Source organism: Balaenoptera ricei, chromosome 16 (genome assembly GCF_028023285.1).
Source record: "Balaenoptera ricei isolate mBalRic1 chromosome 16, mBalRic1.hap2, whole genome shotgun sequence".
NCBI classification, from domain to species: Eukaryota; Metazoa; Chordata; class Mammalia; order Artiodactyla; family Balaenopteridae; genus Balaenoptera; species Balaenoptera ricei.
In genome coordinates, this window is record NC_082654.1 from 48,054,861 (window position 1) to 48,067,217 (window position 12,357).

At 40.7% G+C, this 12,357-nt stretch overlaps 1 protein-coding gene across 4 annotated transcripts in view; it reads left to right on the forward strand.

The window, feature by feature from the left end:
- The window catches only part of ERCC6 (ERCC excision repair 6, chromatin remodeling factor), a 72,524-nt gene extending 60,374 nt beyond the window's left edge, over positions 1-12,150 (forward strand). For 3 of the 4 annotated variants that reach the window (XM_059899793.1, XM_059899794.1, XM_059899795.1), the window contains 9 exons: positions 1,929-2,144; positions 2,614-2,724; positions 3,111-3,230; positions 3,630-3,724; positions 4,344-4,489; positions 4,575-5,276; positions 6,837-7,041; positions 7,696-7,774; positions 8,927-12,150. In XM_059899793.1, the coding sequence (XP_059755776.1) occupies positions 1,929-2,144; positions 2,614-2,724; positions 3,111-3,230; positions 3,630-3,724; positions 4,344-4,489; positions 4,575-5,276; positions 6,837-7,041; positions 7,696-7,774; positions 8,927-9,349 (2,097 nt within the window). In that variant the 3' untranslated portion in view covers positions 9,350-12,150. The remainder of the gene's footprint in view (positions 1-1,928; positions 2,145-2,613; positions 2,725-3,110; positions 3,231-3,629; positions 3,725-4,343; positions 4,490-4,574; positions 5,277-6,836; positions 7,042-7,695; positions 7,775-8,926) is intronic. The other variant, XM_059899796.1, reaches the window with a different exon arrangement.
- Positions 12,151-12,357: the final 207 nt, after the last annotated feature.

A 12,357-nucleotide genomic window follows, 5' to 3' on the forward strand; every position in this document is an offset into this window, starting at 1 on the left:
CTGGGGTGCACAGAGGAAGAATTATTATTATACATTTTGTATAAGTAATAACATTTTAGTTATTGGCCACATTCAGCAATATATGTGGGTAAACGTCTCTTCATTAAGCACATGTAGTAAGTTTATCATCAGCTTTAGTCAAAAGCTTCCTGTAAACTCTTCAACTTCTTTGTGCTTCAGTATCTTGAAGTGTGAATTGTATTTTTATTTGACATGTAAGACTTCCTTAGTCCTTGGTCCATCCTCATTGGAGGTACAGCTGAGTAGCATGGGATGCACTTTCCTGCCTCCTGCATGGAGCCAGATAGAGATGAGTGTGGGTGACAAGGCTGCCTGTGTTCCGTAGTATCTACATGTTTCTTCCTCCAGATTAAGGCATTTTTGTTCTTTTACCCAGCTCTTACTATTTATTTCATCTGTCATTGGCATCTCTAGGAGGTTTTTAAATCATTCACATTTATTCATCTCTCCTGTATCTCCCCTTAACTTATCTTCACGTGTCTCCAAGTTGTGAAGCCGTAGGTGGTCTAGATCAGCACTGTCCAGTAGATAGAGAACGCAAGCCACATGTGTGATTTTAAATTTTCCAGTACTCACATTAAAAGAGATTAAAAAGCAAAACAGGTGAAATCAACTTTGATAATATATTTTATTTAGCCTGATGTATCTAAAATATTTTAATATGTAATCAAAAATTTTAAACTGAGATATTTTACTCTTTTTTGTACTAAGTCTTCAAAATTGGATATTTTACATTGGTAAACACATCTCAATTTGGACTAGCCACACTTCACGTGCTCAGTGGCCACACATGGCTCGTGACTGCTGTATTGGACAGCAGAGATCTCTGGGAAGAAAGACAAGTTACAGATGACTCTGGGGAGTGGTGATGGGGTTCCTGCTTTGTTCAGATCGTTTATTGTTTATTTGTTTAACTGTTTACTAGTTAAAACTACCATACTCTATGATTTTTGGCTTAATTTATGATTTATCTTTTTCCACTTGAGCTTTTATACTGGTGAGTGTGACTTGAGTCAGGGGTGAAACCTGTGAAAGATTCCCTCTTGTTGGGGTGGGCGGGTGGGCTCTCTCACTTGGGGTCTCCAAGCCCTTCTGCTGCGTGAAAAGTCCTGCCCGTCATACCCATCCGTGGATTTTCCACGTGGGTATGTTTTCTGATAAACTAATGTAAAGGTAAAGGGAATTTCAACCTCTGACTCACATGTTAAAATATAGAACTTCTAGTGAGGTACTTAGGAGTATAATATTTAAATGCATTTGTTTGTAAAATAGATAGCTAGTGGGAAGAAGTCGCATAGCACAGGGAGATCAGCTCGGTGCTTCGTGGCCAGCCAGAGGGGTCGGATAGGGAGGGTGGGAGGGAGGGAGACGCAAGAGGGAAGAGATATGGGGATATATGTATATGTATAACTGATTCACTTTGTTATACAGCAGAAACTTAACACACCACTGTAAAGCAATTATACTCCAATAAAAATGTTAAAAAAAATAATAAAATAAATGCATTTGTTAAGTTACATGATAGATTTCCCTAAGTTTTAGATGGGCATGATGTTTCTTATTTATATTTAAAACGTGCGTCAGTTTTTTACATACTGTGAGCTGCATACTTTTTTTTCTAGAGGGAAAATAAATCATCAGCAGTTGAATGTGACCCTGGTAGATATGTTTGGTCCAAAAGGATTTTTTTTGTTTTTAGAGAACTTGCCCTATCAGGAAAAGAAGATGTGTAAAGGTTGATTTCTTCCAGCTCCTAATACGCTGTGATTAGGGAGGAAACTAAGAAACTGGTGAAGAATTACTTTTTAATCTGTGTTACATATCAAACAGCCTCCTTCCTTTCCTTCCGGAATGAATAGTATTTTACGTGGGGTAATCTGAGTGCATGTAATTCTTTTGTACCATAGATTTTCTCTGGACTTGTAGCCCTAAGAAAAATCTGCAACCACCCTGATCTCTTTTCTGGAGGCCCCAAGAATCTTAAAGGTATTCCAGATGATGAACTAGGGGAAGATCAGTTTGGACACTGGAAACGTTCCGGGAAAATGATAGTTGTTGAGTCCTTGTTGAAAATATGGCACAAGCAGGGCCAACGAGTATTGCTGTTTTCTCAGTCCAGACAGGTGAGTATACAAACCTCATACAAGAAACAAGTTGGTTCTTTATGACTCACAACCATTATTCAAAAAATGAGATATTGTCTAAAATACTGATTCCAAAGGCAAATCCACCCATTGACACTGAAGTGGCAGCCTGCAAAGCTCTTTGGGAGATGGGATCTTTCTCTAGAGTTGGTGCCCAGAAGTTGGCTTTTTAAAAAAGGCTTATTACCACGTGATTCTGGGGTGCAGGTGAGTTTGGGTCTGAACTCAAATAAATGCCGTGCTGATTACAAAACTTGTAAGAATTAACAGTTTGGAAATACCAAAAATATTCTTGCAGTAGTTACATTATCTTCCTCGAATCAGGAAACCGCTTTTAATATAAGCCTTTTGGGGAGGATGTGACTCTTTACACAAATGTGGAGTACTCACTGGAGGTGTACATTTGATTTTTAAACTCTTAACATCCTCCACCCCTTCTCCCAAACAGATGTTGGACATATTTGAAGTATTCCTTAGGGCCCAAAAGTATTCCTATCTCAAGATGGATGGTACCACTGCGATAGCTTCAAGACAACCACTGATTACAAGATACAATGAGGTAACAAGTGAACAGAACGATGTAGTTACATGGTGCTACTTTATGCAGAGGGGAAAGAAGGAGAGGTCTGCACCCACAGTGCCTACATCTGGGATTGGGCAGTGGGTGCTTTTAACTCAGTGCATTTCTGGATTATTGGGGTGTGTGTGTGTTTAAACAGAGAATGTGTATTCCTTCTTGAAAACCCAGGTTTAAATATTGCTAATATAATTGATATTAAAAGTAGAAGCTGTGAGATGGGATCTTGACTGACCAAAGGTTTCTGGGGCATAACCCATTGCTTGTATTGGGAACAGGCTTCCGTGTGGAGAATATGTAAAGGCAGAGGTGAAGAGCTGTAACTGGTCTTCCATGTGCATACTGAGTGTTGTGTGTCTTACCTCTAGGACACATCCATATTTGTGTTTCTTCTGACCACTCGGGTGGGTGGCCTAGGAGTCAACCTGACAGGGGCAAACCGAGTCATCATCTATGACCCTGACTGGAACCCAAGCACAGACGTGCAGGTCCGTTTATTTTGTTTAAAGGAGCGTGTTGGTGACATACTATCTGATGGCTTGCACTCGGGAGCGTCCTTCGGTGCCACGTTACCCTCAGCATATAGCTCACATCTTGGTTGTAGCTTGTCTTCAGCTTGGAGTAAGGGTCTTCACAGTTTTCCCGTAGCAGGCACACTAGACATGGGTAAAAAGAGAACATGGGAGGGGATAGACACACATTGTTTTCCAGGTAGAGTTGGCTAGGTCTGTTTTGTCACCTGCCTGTTTATCTTCCTTAATAGGCCTTGGGTGTACTTAGCCTCATTAGCCAAAATTCTAATTTCGGGAGTGGAAGGAAGCGACCGGCTATTAGTCAGTGCTTATCGCTGAGAAGGGCCCTTGTTGAGCTGTATCTCTCTGCCGTAGGCCCGGGAGCGAGCTTGGCGGATAGGCCAGAAGAAACAGGTGACGGTGTACAGGCTTCTGACCGCAGGCACCATCGAAGAGAAGATTTACCACCGGTCAGTACACGTGGCTGTGCTCCTTGACTGGAGGCTGCTCTCCTGGTTGCGGGTGTGCAGGAGGGAGAGGAACGCTGCCAGGGTTTGGAGCAGGGAATTTTTAAAAAATAGTACTTTAAGAAGTCTTGGGACTTCCTTGGTGGTGCAGTGGTTAAGAATCTGCCTGCCAATGCAGGGAACATGGGTTCGAGCCCTGGTCTGGGAAGATCCCACATGCTGCAGAGCAACTAAGCCTGCGAGCCACAACTACTGAGCCCGCACTCCGCAACAAGAGAAGCCCCCGCTCGCGGCAACTAGAGAAAGCCTGCGCACAGCAACGAAGACCCAACACGGCAAATAAATTAATTAATTAATTAAAAAAAAGAAAAAAGGAAGTCTTTCCATCTTAGAGCAATAGTTGCTGTAACTGAGCGATATGTGTTTTGGTTTTTTTATCTTGTTTTGCTTTTGTATTTTTCTTTCTCATTAAAATAAGCTTAGATGTCTTATTGTGTGTTTTTTAAAAATGTCTTTGAACCTGATTGTTTTTCTACCTTATTAATAAACAATTACTGTATGTTTAGAATTCTGAGGTACAGCTAAACATTGTTTCATACCAGCTTAATTTCTATCTTTTTAGACAAATCTTCAAGCAGTTTTTGACAAATAGAGTGCTAAAAGATCCAAAGCAAAGGCGATTTTTCAAATCCAATGATCTTTATGAGCTGTTTACTCTGACTAGTCCTGATACATCCCAGAGCACTGAAACAAGTGCTATTTTTGCAGGTATTTCATAAAATAATTTAACTTAAAGTAACGAAATACGTAAGAATTATGCAGTATAACACTAGCATATTTTTCCCTTTCACAGGAACTGGTTCAGATGTTCAGACACCCAAACGCCATTTAAAAAGAAAACTTCAACTGGCTTTTGGAACAGACCAGAACATTCCAGTAGGTAAAAAGTTCCCTGGTTCTAACACATCTGCAAATGTTGCCACGTCATCTGAAGAGAAATCTGCAGCTATAGGACCTGAAGTGAACGCAGTAACTTCTAATCTAGGTGATCCTTTGAAAGATGCCCCTCAAACATCTTGTAGTCTAACTAACAGTGAGAGGCTTGGAGAAGAGACAGATGCAATGTCCAGACTGCAGGATTCCTCAGTGATTCATGGAAACGGGGAAGGTTCAGATTCTCCAAGAATCAGCAAAATGTACAGGATGTCTGGTGAGGAAAGCATCGATGAAAAGGAGGGTCTTTCTGATAAAAGAGAAAGCTTCCGGGTTCAAACAGAACCTCTTTGGGAGAATGAGCAAACAGAAAATAATTTTTATAAGCACAAGTCGAAAATGAAACATCATGTGGCAGAAGAAAAGACCCTGGAGAAACATCTGAGGCCGAAGCAAAAGCTTAAGAGCTCTAAGCACCACAGAGACGCCAAGTTTGAGGGAACTCGAATTCCACACCTGGTGAAGAAGAAGCAGTACCGGAGGCAAGACAATGAAAATGAGAGCGAGCCCAAGGAACGCAGCCATGACGACTACGTCCTGGAAAAGCTTTTCAGAAAATCAGGTACTCCTTTTGCTGACCTTGCCACAGGTGTGCTAGGAATAGAAATGAGGGGGCCACTTCTAGCGGAAGCAGCCTTTCCTGACGGTGCAGAGTGTGTGCTCAACTGGAAGTATTTTTCCTTCTAAAACTCAGATTTGAAATGTATTGACATTTTTGAAAATCATTTTCACCTCTCTTTCCTAGGAGAATTTGAACCTTGGGAGAACAATAGGACTCGACTTCTAACCACATACAGGAGGGGTACAATGCTTAAAATAGATTTGTAATACCTGAACATTCATAGATGATTTCTCTGCATGCTATATTTATCTGATTTAACAACCACAGGAGAGTAAAGTGACAGATCATGGGGGAGAGAGACAGGGGCATGGCCAGAGGCAGGCACTCTGGAAGTAGGAAAGCTGGTAGCTAATAACAAGGGAGAAAAATTAGGAAAGCAGACTCAACAATTGCTCAGGACCCTGGAGGGACTGGCCAGCCTGTACAAATTAGTCATCCCTGGGACTGTCTTACTCAGGTCTCACCAGTCATTGTGTTCCCAAGGTGACAGCCTTGAGTTTCCAAAGATTGCTGAATGGGTTTCTGTTCAGGAAAGCAGGCTTACGTATGGCATCTCAGAAGGAAACCATCTGGGCCTGATGCTTTCTTGTAAGGTAGTTCATTGGTAACTTGCTCTGTTTTTTTCTACAGTTCCTGGTCTATTTTCCTAAGAAAAATTATCTATCTTGTCTGGTTTTCCAGTTTATTTGTATGGAGGCATAGAAAATACTCTTGTAATAATTTTTTTTTAATTGGCTTCTGTTTCAAGATAATTTCCCCCTTGTCATTTCTAATTTTGTATATTTTTCCCCCCTTTTCCTTTGTCAGGTTAAGCTAGTAGATTGTCTGTTTTGTGATTTTTTTTTTCCCCCAATAAACCAAGTTTTTGATTTATTAATTAGATCCATGGTTGTTCTCTACCTCATTAATTTATGCTTTTATCTTCAGTATTTTCTTCCTGTTGCTTTTGTTTTTGTTGTTGTTTTGATGAGTTTTTTTGGTCCTAATTTTTATAAAACTGTTTGACTTGGAATTCAGTTCATTTATTTTTGTTCTTTCATTTTTATTGATAGAAATATTTAGGGCTATGCATTTTCCACTGATGACTGCATTGGATTCTTCTGATATGTAGTGTTTCCATCATCATTACTTTTTAGAAATTCTGTAGTTTTATTTTATATTTGTATATTTTCCCCCTTCAATAGAGAATATATTAGTAGAAGATTTTAAAGTTTTCCAGGTAACAGGGAAGAGTTTATGTTGAAGTTTGGTTATTAAAGCATTATGCTTTGATTATACAAAGCAGTGACAGTTGATAGTCCCTCCCTCATCGGGTAGAGATGCAGGTGAAGAGCAGCAGCATTTGTAAAAGTTCCTGGGTCCTGGTGGTCACGGGTGAATAGCAGCTAAAAACGTTCGTGATGTTTCCTCTACCCACAACACACTAGCCTATACAGAAGAAAACGTGTGATTGTGTATGAGCTGAAATAACATGTTCACTGTTTCCTTTGCTCTTGCCAGTGGGTGTGCACAGCATCATGAAGCATGATGCCATCATGGACGGAGCCAGTCCAGACTACGTGCTGGTGGAGGCGGAGGCCAACCGTGTGGCCCAGGATGCCCTCAAAGCACTGAGACTCTCTCGGCAGCGGTGTCTGGGAGCAGCATCTGGTGTTCCCACCTGGACCGGCCACAGGGGTGTGGCTGGTGCACCAGCAGGAAGAAGGTAAGAGGTTGCCGCCCTGCCATGCTTGTGAGGAGGCCAAACCTGCTGGGCTGGAAATAAAGTCAGGGCAGGCGGGGATACCTCATCCTGTTTATCTGCAGCAGTAGAAAATCTCTCAGGGAGGGATTGGGTCAGCCAGATGTATGTGACTTGGGGAAAGACTTTTGTCATCTTAACTTCTTCTTTGATTTCATTCCCTCCTTTCCAAAGCTGATTTTTCAGGGAAAGGAGAAATCTGTTTTGCTTAAGAGGTGATGTCGTAAAAAATAGTAAGAGGTACAGAATAACGATTAAACTTTAATAAGATGATTAGCTAGGTTTCAGCAATCAGTAATTACTATGGTATTCAGTGTGCTCTTTTAGAATAGTTTCCCTACCTAGAATTCAACGGGTAGTAAGTTGAGCAAGGATATTGAGTGGTTTTTACTTGAGATGCAGTAATAATTTCTACTACTTTACTAGGAGGGTAAAGTACAGGAATCTCAGGGGATAGAGCAGAAGCATCATGGCCGATGGAGCAGAAGCGTCATGGCTGTGAAAGAATAACCGTGCAGAAGCAAACTGCTCCAAGAGGAGTTTAGTTGTTGGAAGGGCATTCTCATCTGTAAGTCACAAAGTTACATTTTATCAACTATGACTCCCTTCCGTATTTAGGAGCAGATTTGGTCAGAAAAGGAACTCCAGCTTCTCTGTGCAGCATCCCTCTTCAGCGTCTCCAAAGGAGAAATGCCAGGTAATCTGATAGCCTATCAACTTTTCATTTGTGAGATCTACTTAATTGAATTGCCATGAAAATTTCACTCGATTCCGCATGTGAAGAGCATCACTAGCATGATGGCATCTGATACTTGTATTGTACGCACTTTCATGCATTTATGAAGTACTTTTGTGTGAGTTTAAAAGGGCCAGCTAACTTCCTAGAAAAGACAAAGTCTTTAACCCAAGATCCATAGTAGAATCTCTGTTTTGTCTTCCAAAAGTTCATATAAGGATGGGTGGTGTGTGAGTTGCTGCCCATACCGCCTGCCCCATCCGGAGGTGAAGTACTAGCTCCAAGGACCACTGCCCAGGATGCCCTCAGATTGTGCCAGGGCACAATGCTCTGGCAGCTAGTAAATTACAAACAACATTCAGTAAAGGCCCTCTAGACCTTTAGTCTGTCCTACAACCCCGAAGGCCTTGAGTGCTTCACTGAGAGTAAATAGTCGGCCATACTCTTATCATTTAATACTTTGTTTTTTTCTGCTTAAGGGTCATGTTACTTATAAAATTTGAAAACTCCCAGGTTCAGATTCCTGTTTTAGATTAATATGAACACATTTAGGAATAGAGAACCTTTTTTTTTTTTGACTTCCTGTGTTATGTTCTTTTAGCAGTAGGACCGAAGAAGAAAAACTAGATTTATGTAGCTGTTCTAAGGAAACTCACGTGAGGTGTAAAGTAGTAAAAAGATTTAAAAGTGAAGGAAGTACAGCTCTGATATTGTTCCTTATCCCACGGTGCTCAGATCAGGGAAGATTTGGGAGGAAGAACAGGAAATGCCCACAGTGCTCGTACCTCCTGGAGACAGTTTCCCTAGAAGCCTTCTTTGGAAGCCTGGCCCCACCCTCTCTGCCCTCCCTCCGCTCTCGTCCCTCAGGATGGTGATGAAGCAAATAGTGTAGTTTTGGGTTTTTTAGGAAATGTTTTCTAAGAGTGGGTGCATTTAGACACTTGACTCTCCTCCTTTCCCTTTGCATTAGACGGTGTATCATCCATTCTCCATCAACCTCAGTGCCCTGGGCACGTGTGTTATCTTATGGCCCCTCAGAGCCTTTGGAGAAATAAGTAGTGGGAGCATAAACTGGAGATTAAATATATCGATGCACTGGTCTTCTTTCTCCAGGACAGCACTATGAAAAAGGATGGAAAAGATAATGTTTCGGAGCATTTTAGTGGAAAAGTTGAAGATGCAGAGCCTTCATCCGGGGCCCTCACTTCGTCCTCACTGTTGGCTAAAATGAGAGCTAGAAACCACCTAATTTTGCCAGAGCGCTTAGAAAGTGAAAGTGGGTGCCTTCCAGAGGCTTCTGCTCCTCCGCCTTCCAGCATGGAACACGACGACCTTCTGGTGGAGATGAGAAACTTCATTGCCTTTCAGGCCCAAGTTGATGGCCAGGCCAGCACTCGGGAGATACTGCAGGAGTTTGAATCCAAGTTATCAGCATCACAGTCTTGTGTCTTTCGAGAACTACTGAGAAATCTGTGCACTTTTCATAGAACTTCAGGTGGTGAAGGAATTTGGAAACTCAAGCCAGAATACTGCTGATCAAGATTACCTTCTGAACTTTAAATTGACTTTTTCTAGTGGAAATTTCTGATTATTAATCTTATGATTAATAATCGTATGTTTTGTCGATGGAAGTTGGCTGCATTTGATGTTTACTTTGAATGATAGCTACCTCATAATTAAAACTTTAAGGAGGAAGAAATTCTTCTCTGAAACTTAAAAGTTTTAAAAATACCTGTATTTCTTTTTTTTTTCCCCAAAATTAATTATGAAATCAGGGACCTGTGAATCCTTGGAACACATTTGTTCTTTTACCCAGAAGATGCTGTCAGGGAATACATTACTACTCATTTAGAAGTTTATAGACCAGAACTCTCAAGAATTCTTTTTATTGGTGCTAAAAACATGTCTTATATTCAGTTAGACCTGTTCAGTAAATCAGTTCATCAGTATCTGATAACAGAATTGTTTTTGGTACCTAGCTTTTAAATGTTTAAATCGATACTTGCCACTCAAAAAAGAGATCGGACTTGTTACCTTTTGAGTCCTATTAGTTGCCTTTAAATGATCTTCTGTTAAGGTACTGTTAAATTGACAGGTATTTTTATTAGTAAAGCATGGAATAGCTTGATAATAAATGATGAGACATGTATTTGCAGAAACTTGTAGTTTTCTCAGTTTACAGTGGCTTTATTTTAAGCAAAGGGCACCTTTCCCCCCCGCATAGTGAATAGCGGTTTTAGGAAAATATATGTTATCTTAAGAAAAAAAAAATCAAGCAGAACCAAAAGTAGTTACAAATAAAACCACCAACGCACACACACACGGACATCGCTCCAGACCACACCCGGATATACCATCATCACCACATAGTGAGCACCATTCCAGCCCTCTCTCTGCTTACGTCCTGGGAGGGAACTTTGAACATTTTTTACCTTATTCATTGTCTGTCTTTCTAAGGATGCTGGTAACTTTATATCAGATATCATTGTTCTTCTTCTGTCCAGTCATTTTCATCTCTCTTTTCCCTTTCCGTTCACTGTGACTCTCCTGTTTTAGAGGTTTGGTTTTCAGCTGCATCTGTTTCTGGCTGTTGTTTATGTGTTTAGAGTTTTGTGATGATGTTGTTTTGATCCTTAGTTTGTTTTCTTAGCCTTGTTTTTCTTTCCTTGTCATTGTTTTATCATCACAGCTCTGAAGTCCTGTTTTCTGAAGTTCACTGGATTCCTTAAATGTCTTCTAGAGCTGTCACGGTGCAGTTTGTTTCTTAGAGTTGTTTCCTCTGGCCTGTTGTTTTCACTCTTGCTGATTTTTCTGTATGGTGCTCTCCTTCCTTCCATGCTGTTTCTTTACATCTTGCTCATGCTAACATCAGGCAGCGGGGTCCAGATCTCCTGTATGCTCTTCCCTGCCACGCAGAGAGAAGGGGTGTGGGTTTGGAGGTCGGGGAGAGCCTCTGCTGGGCAGCATGCAGCTTTTGGTTGGTGGACTTGGGTTTTACTTTTCTGTTCTGAGATTTTGTTAAATAGCTTGGGCCATGAATCCTTCCCCTTAGATTAGGAGATGTCATTGTCAGAGTCATAATTCCCACCAGAATTTTCTGCTTCTTTTTTTGGATTCTGGCTTTTTTATTTTATTCTGTTTTTAAAGTGGTTCGGTATTAGAGGAAGAAGATTCTATTATTTTCTTCATTCTGCCATCATTATCTAGAAATAATAGAAGAGACTTTTAAACAGGTCAGTACATCCTAAACTTGACTACTTGGCTCAGAAGGGAGTCAAAATTCATGACTTTTGTTTCTGGGAGGTTCTTTTTTTATTTTTATTTTTGTAATCATTAACCGATAAGAAAATTGCATCCCTTTTGTTCTCGGATTCAAGTACCGATGCAGTTCACGAGTGTGAAGTGCTTTGGCATCCTAGCTCTATTGTGTGAAATCTAAACTCTACCGAGCTAGGGAAGTTGTAGCCTTCTCATCAAGTAGAAAATGCCAGCAAAAGTTATGATGCAGTCACAGCAAGGTGGCCTTCACTCCAAGCCTTGTCTCAGCTCTGCCACCAGCTGAGACCTTGGGTAGTCACTGCCTTGCCTGTGTCTCTATGGATATCTGTGAACATTGTCATTGTGCCTCTGGGTGGAGAGGCTTAGAGGAAGATGCTCTAAATCATGGTTTTAACAACACAGAGTAACTTATTCATTTAGATAAAATCTAACTTTTGGAACTTTAAAAGCTTTGTACAATATAGATAGATTTAATGTATTTAAAATGTTATATTGGTATTAAGCTACAATAAAGGATTTTAAAATTTTGTGAAATTTAAAAAATTCCTTAGTTAATACATGAATATACTATCATTCTTTAAAAATTTTCAAGCAATACTCTGCCTCCCCACCCCCTCTTGTTCGTGTTCCAGAGATAAGTACTGTATTTGGTGTGTATTCTTCCAGGCTATTTTCCATGCCTTTACAGATGCATGCAGCAGAGACTGCTGCTGTAATGTCTGTTTTCCCCTTCTCCTTTACTGATAAGATTCCTGCTTTTTACCTGGACACGTGGCTGCTCAGGTCACGACTCTACTTGCCAGCCTCCCTTATGGTTAATTGTGGCCACATGACCAGGCAATGGGCTACAAAGAGAACATCCAGACTGGGCCCTTAAATAAGGAATTGGGTGTCCACTCCATTCGACATACCCCTTTGTGCTGGCTGAGACGCCTGTGGGAGCTTAAGCAGTGACATGAGGTGGGGAGAAGTCGTGTGCTGAGGATGGAGACGTTGGCCTGCCAATCCTGAACTGCTTCCCTTTCACCCGTTAACTTAAGAGCAAAATAAATTCCTGACTTGTTTAAACCACTGTCTTTTGGAGTCTTTTTGTTACAGCAGCTGGTTTTGTTTTATATGTGATTTACAAAAATGGGATTATCATCTTTATTATTTTGCAACTATTAACTTTTCATTTAACGTTATATATGACACATCCTTTCGTTCCTGTAAGTATAGCTCAACCTTCATGGAATTGCTGGAATTAAAATTAGGTGGATTCTTAA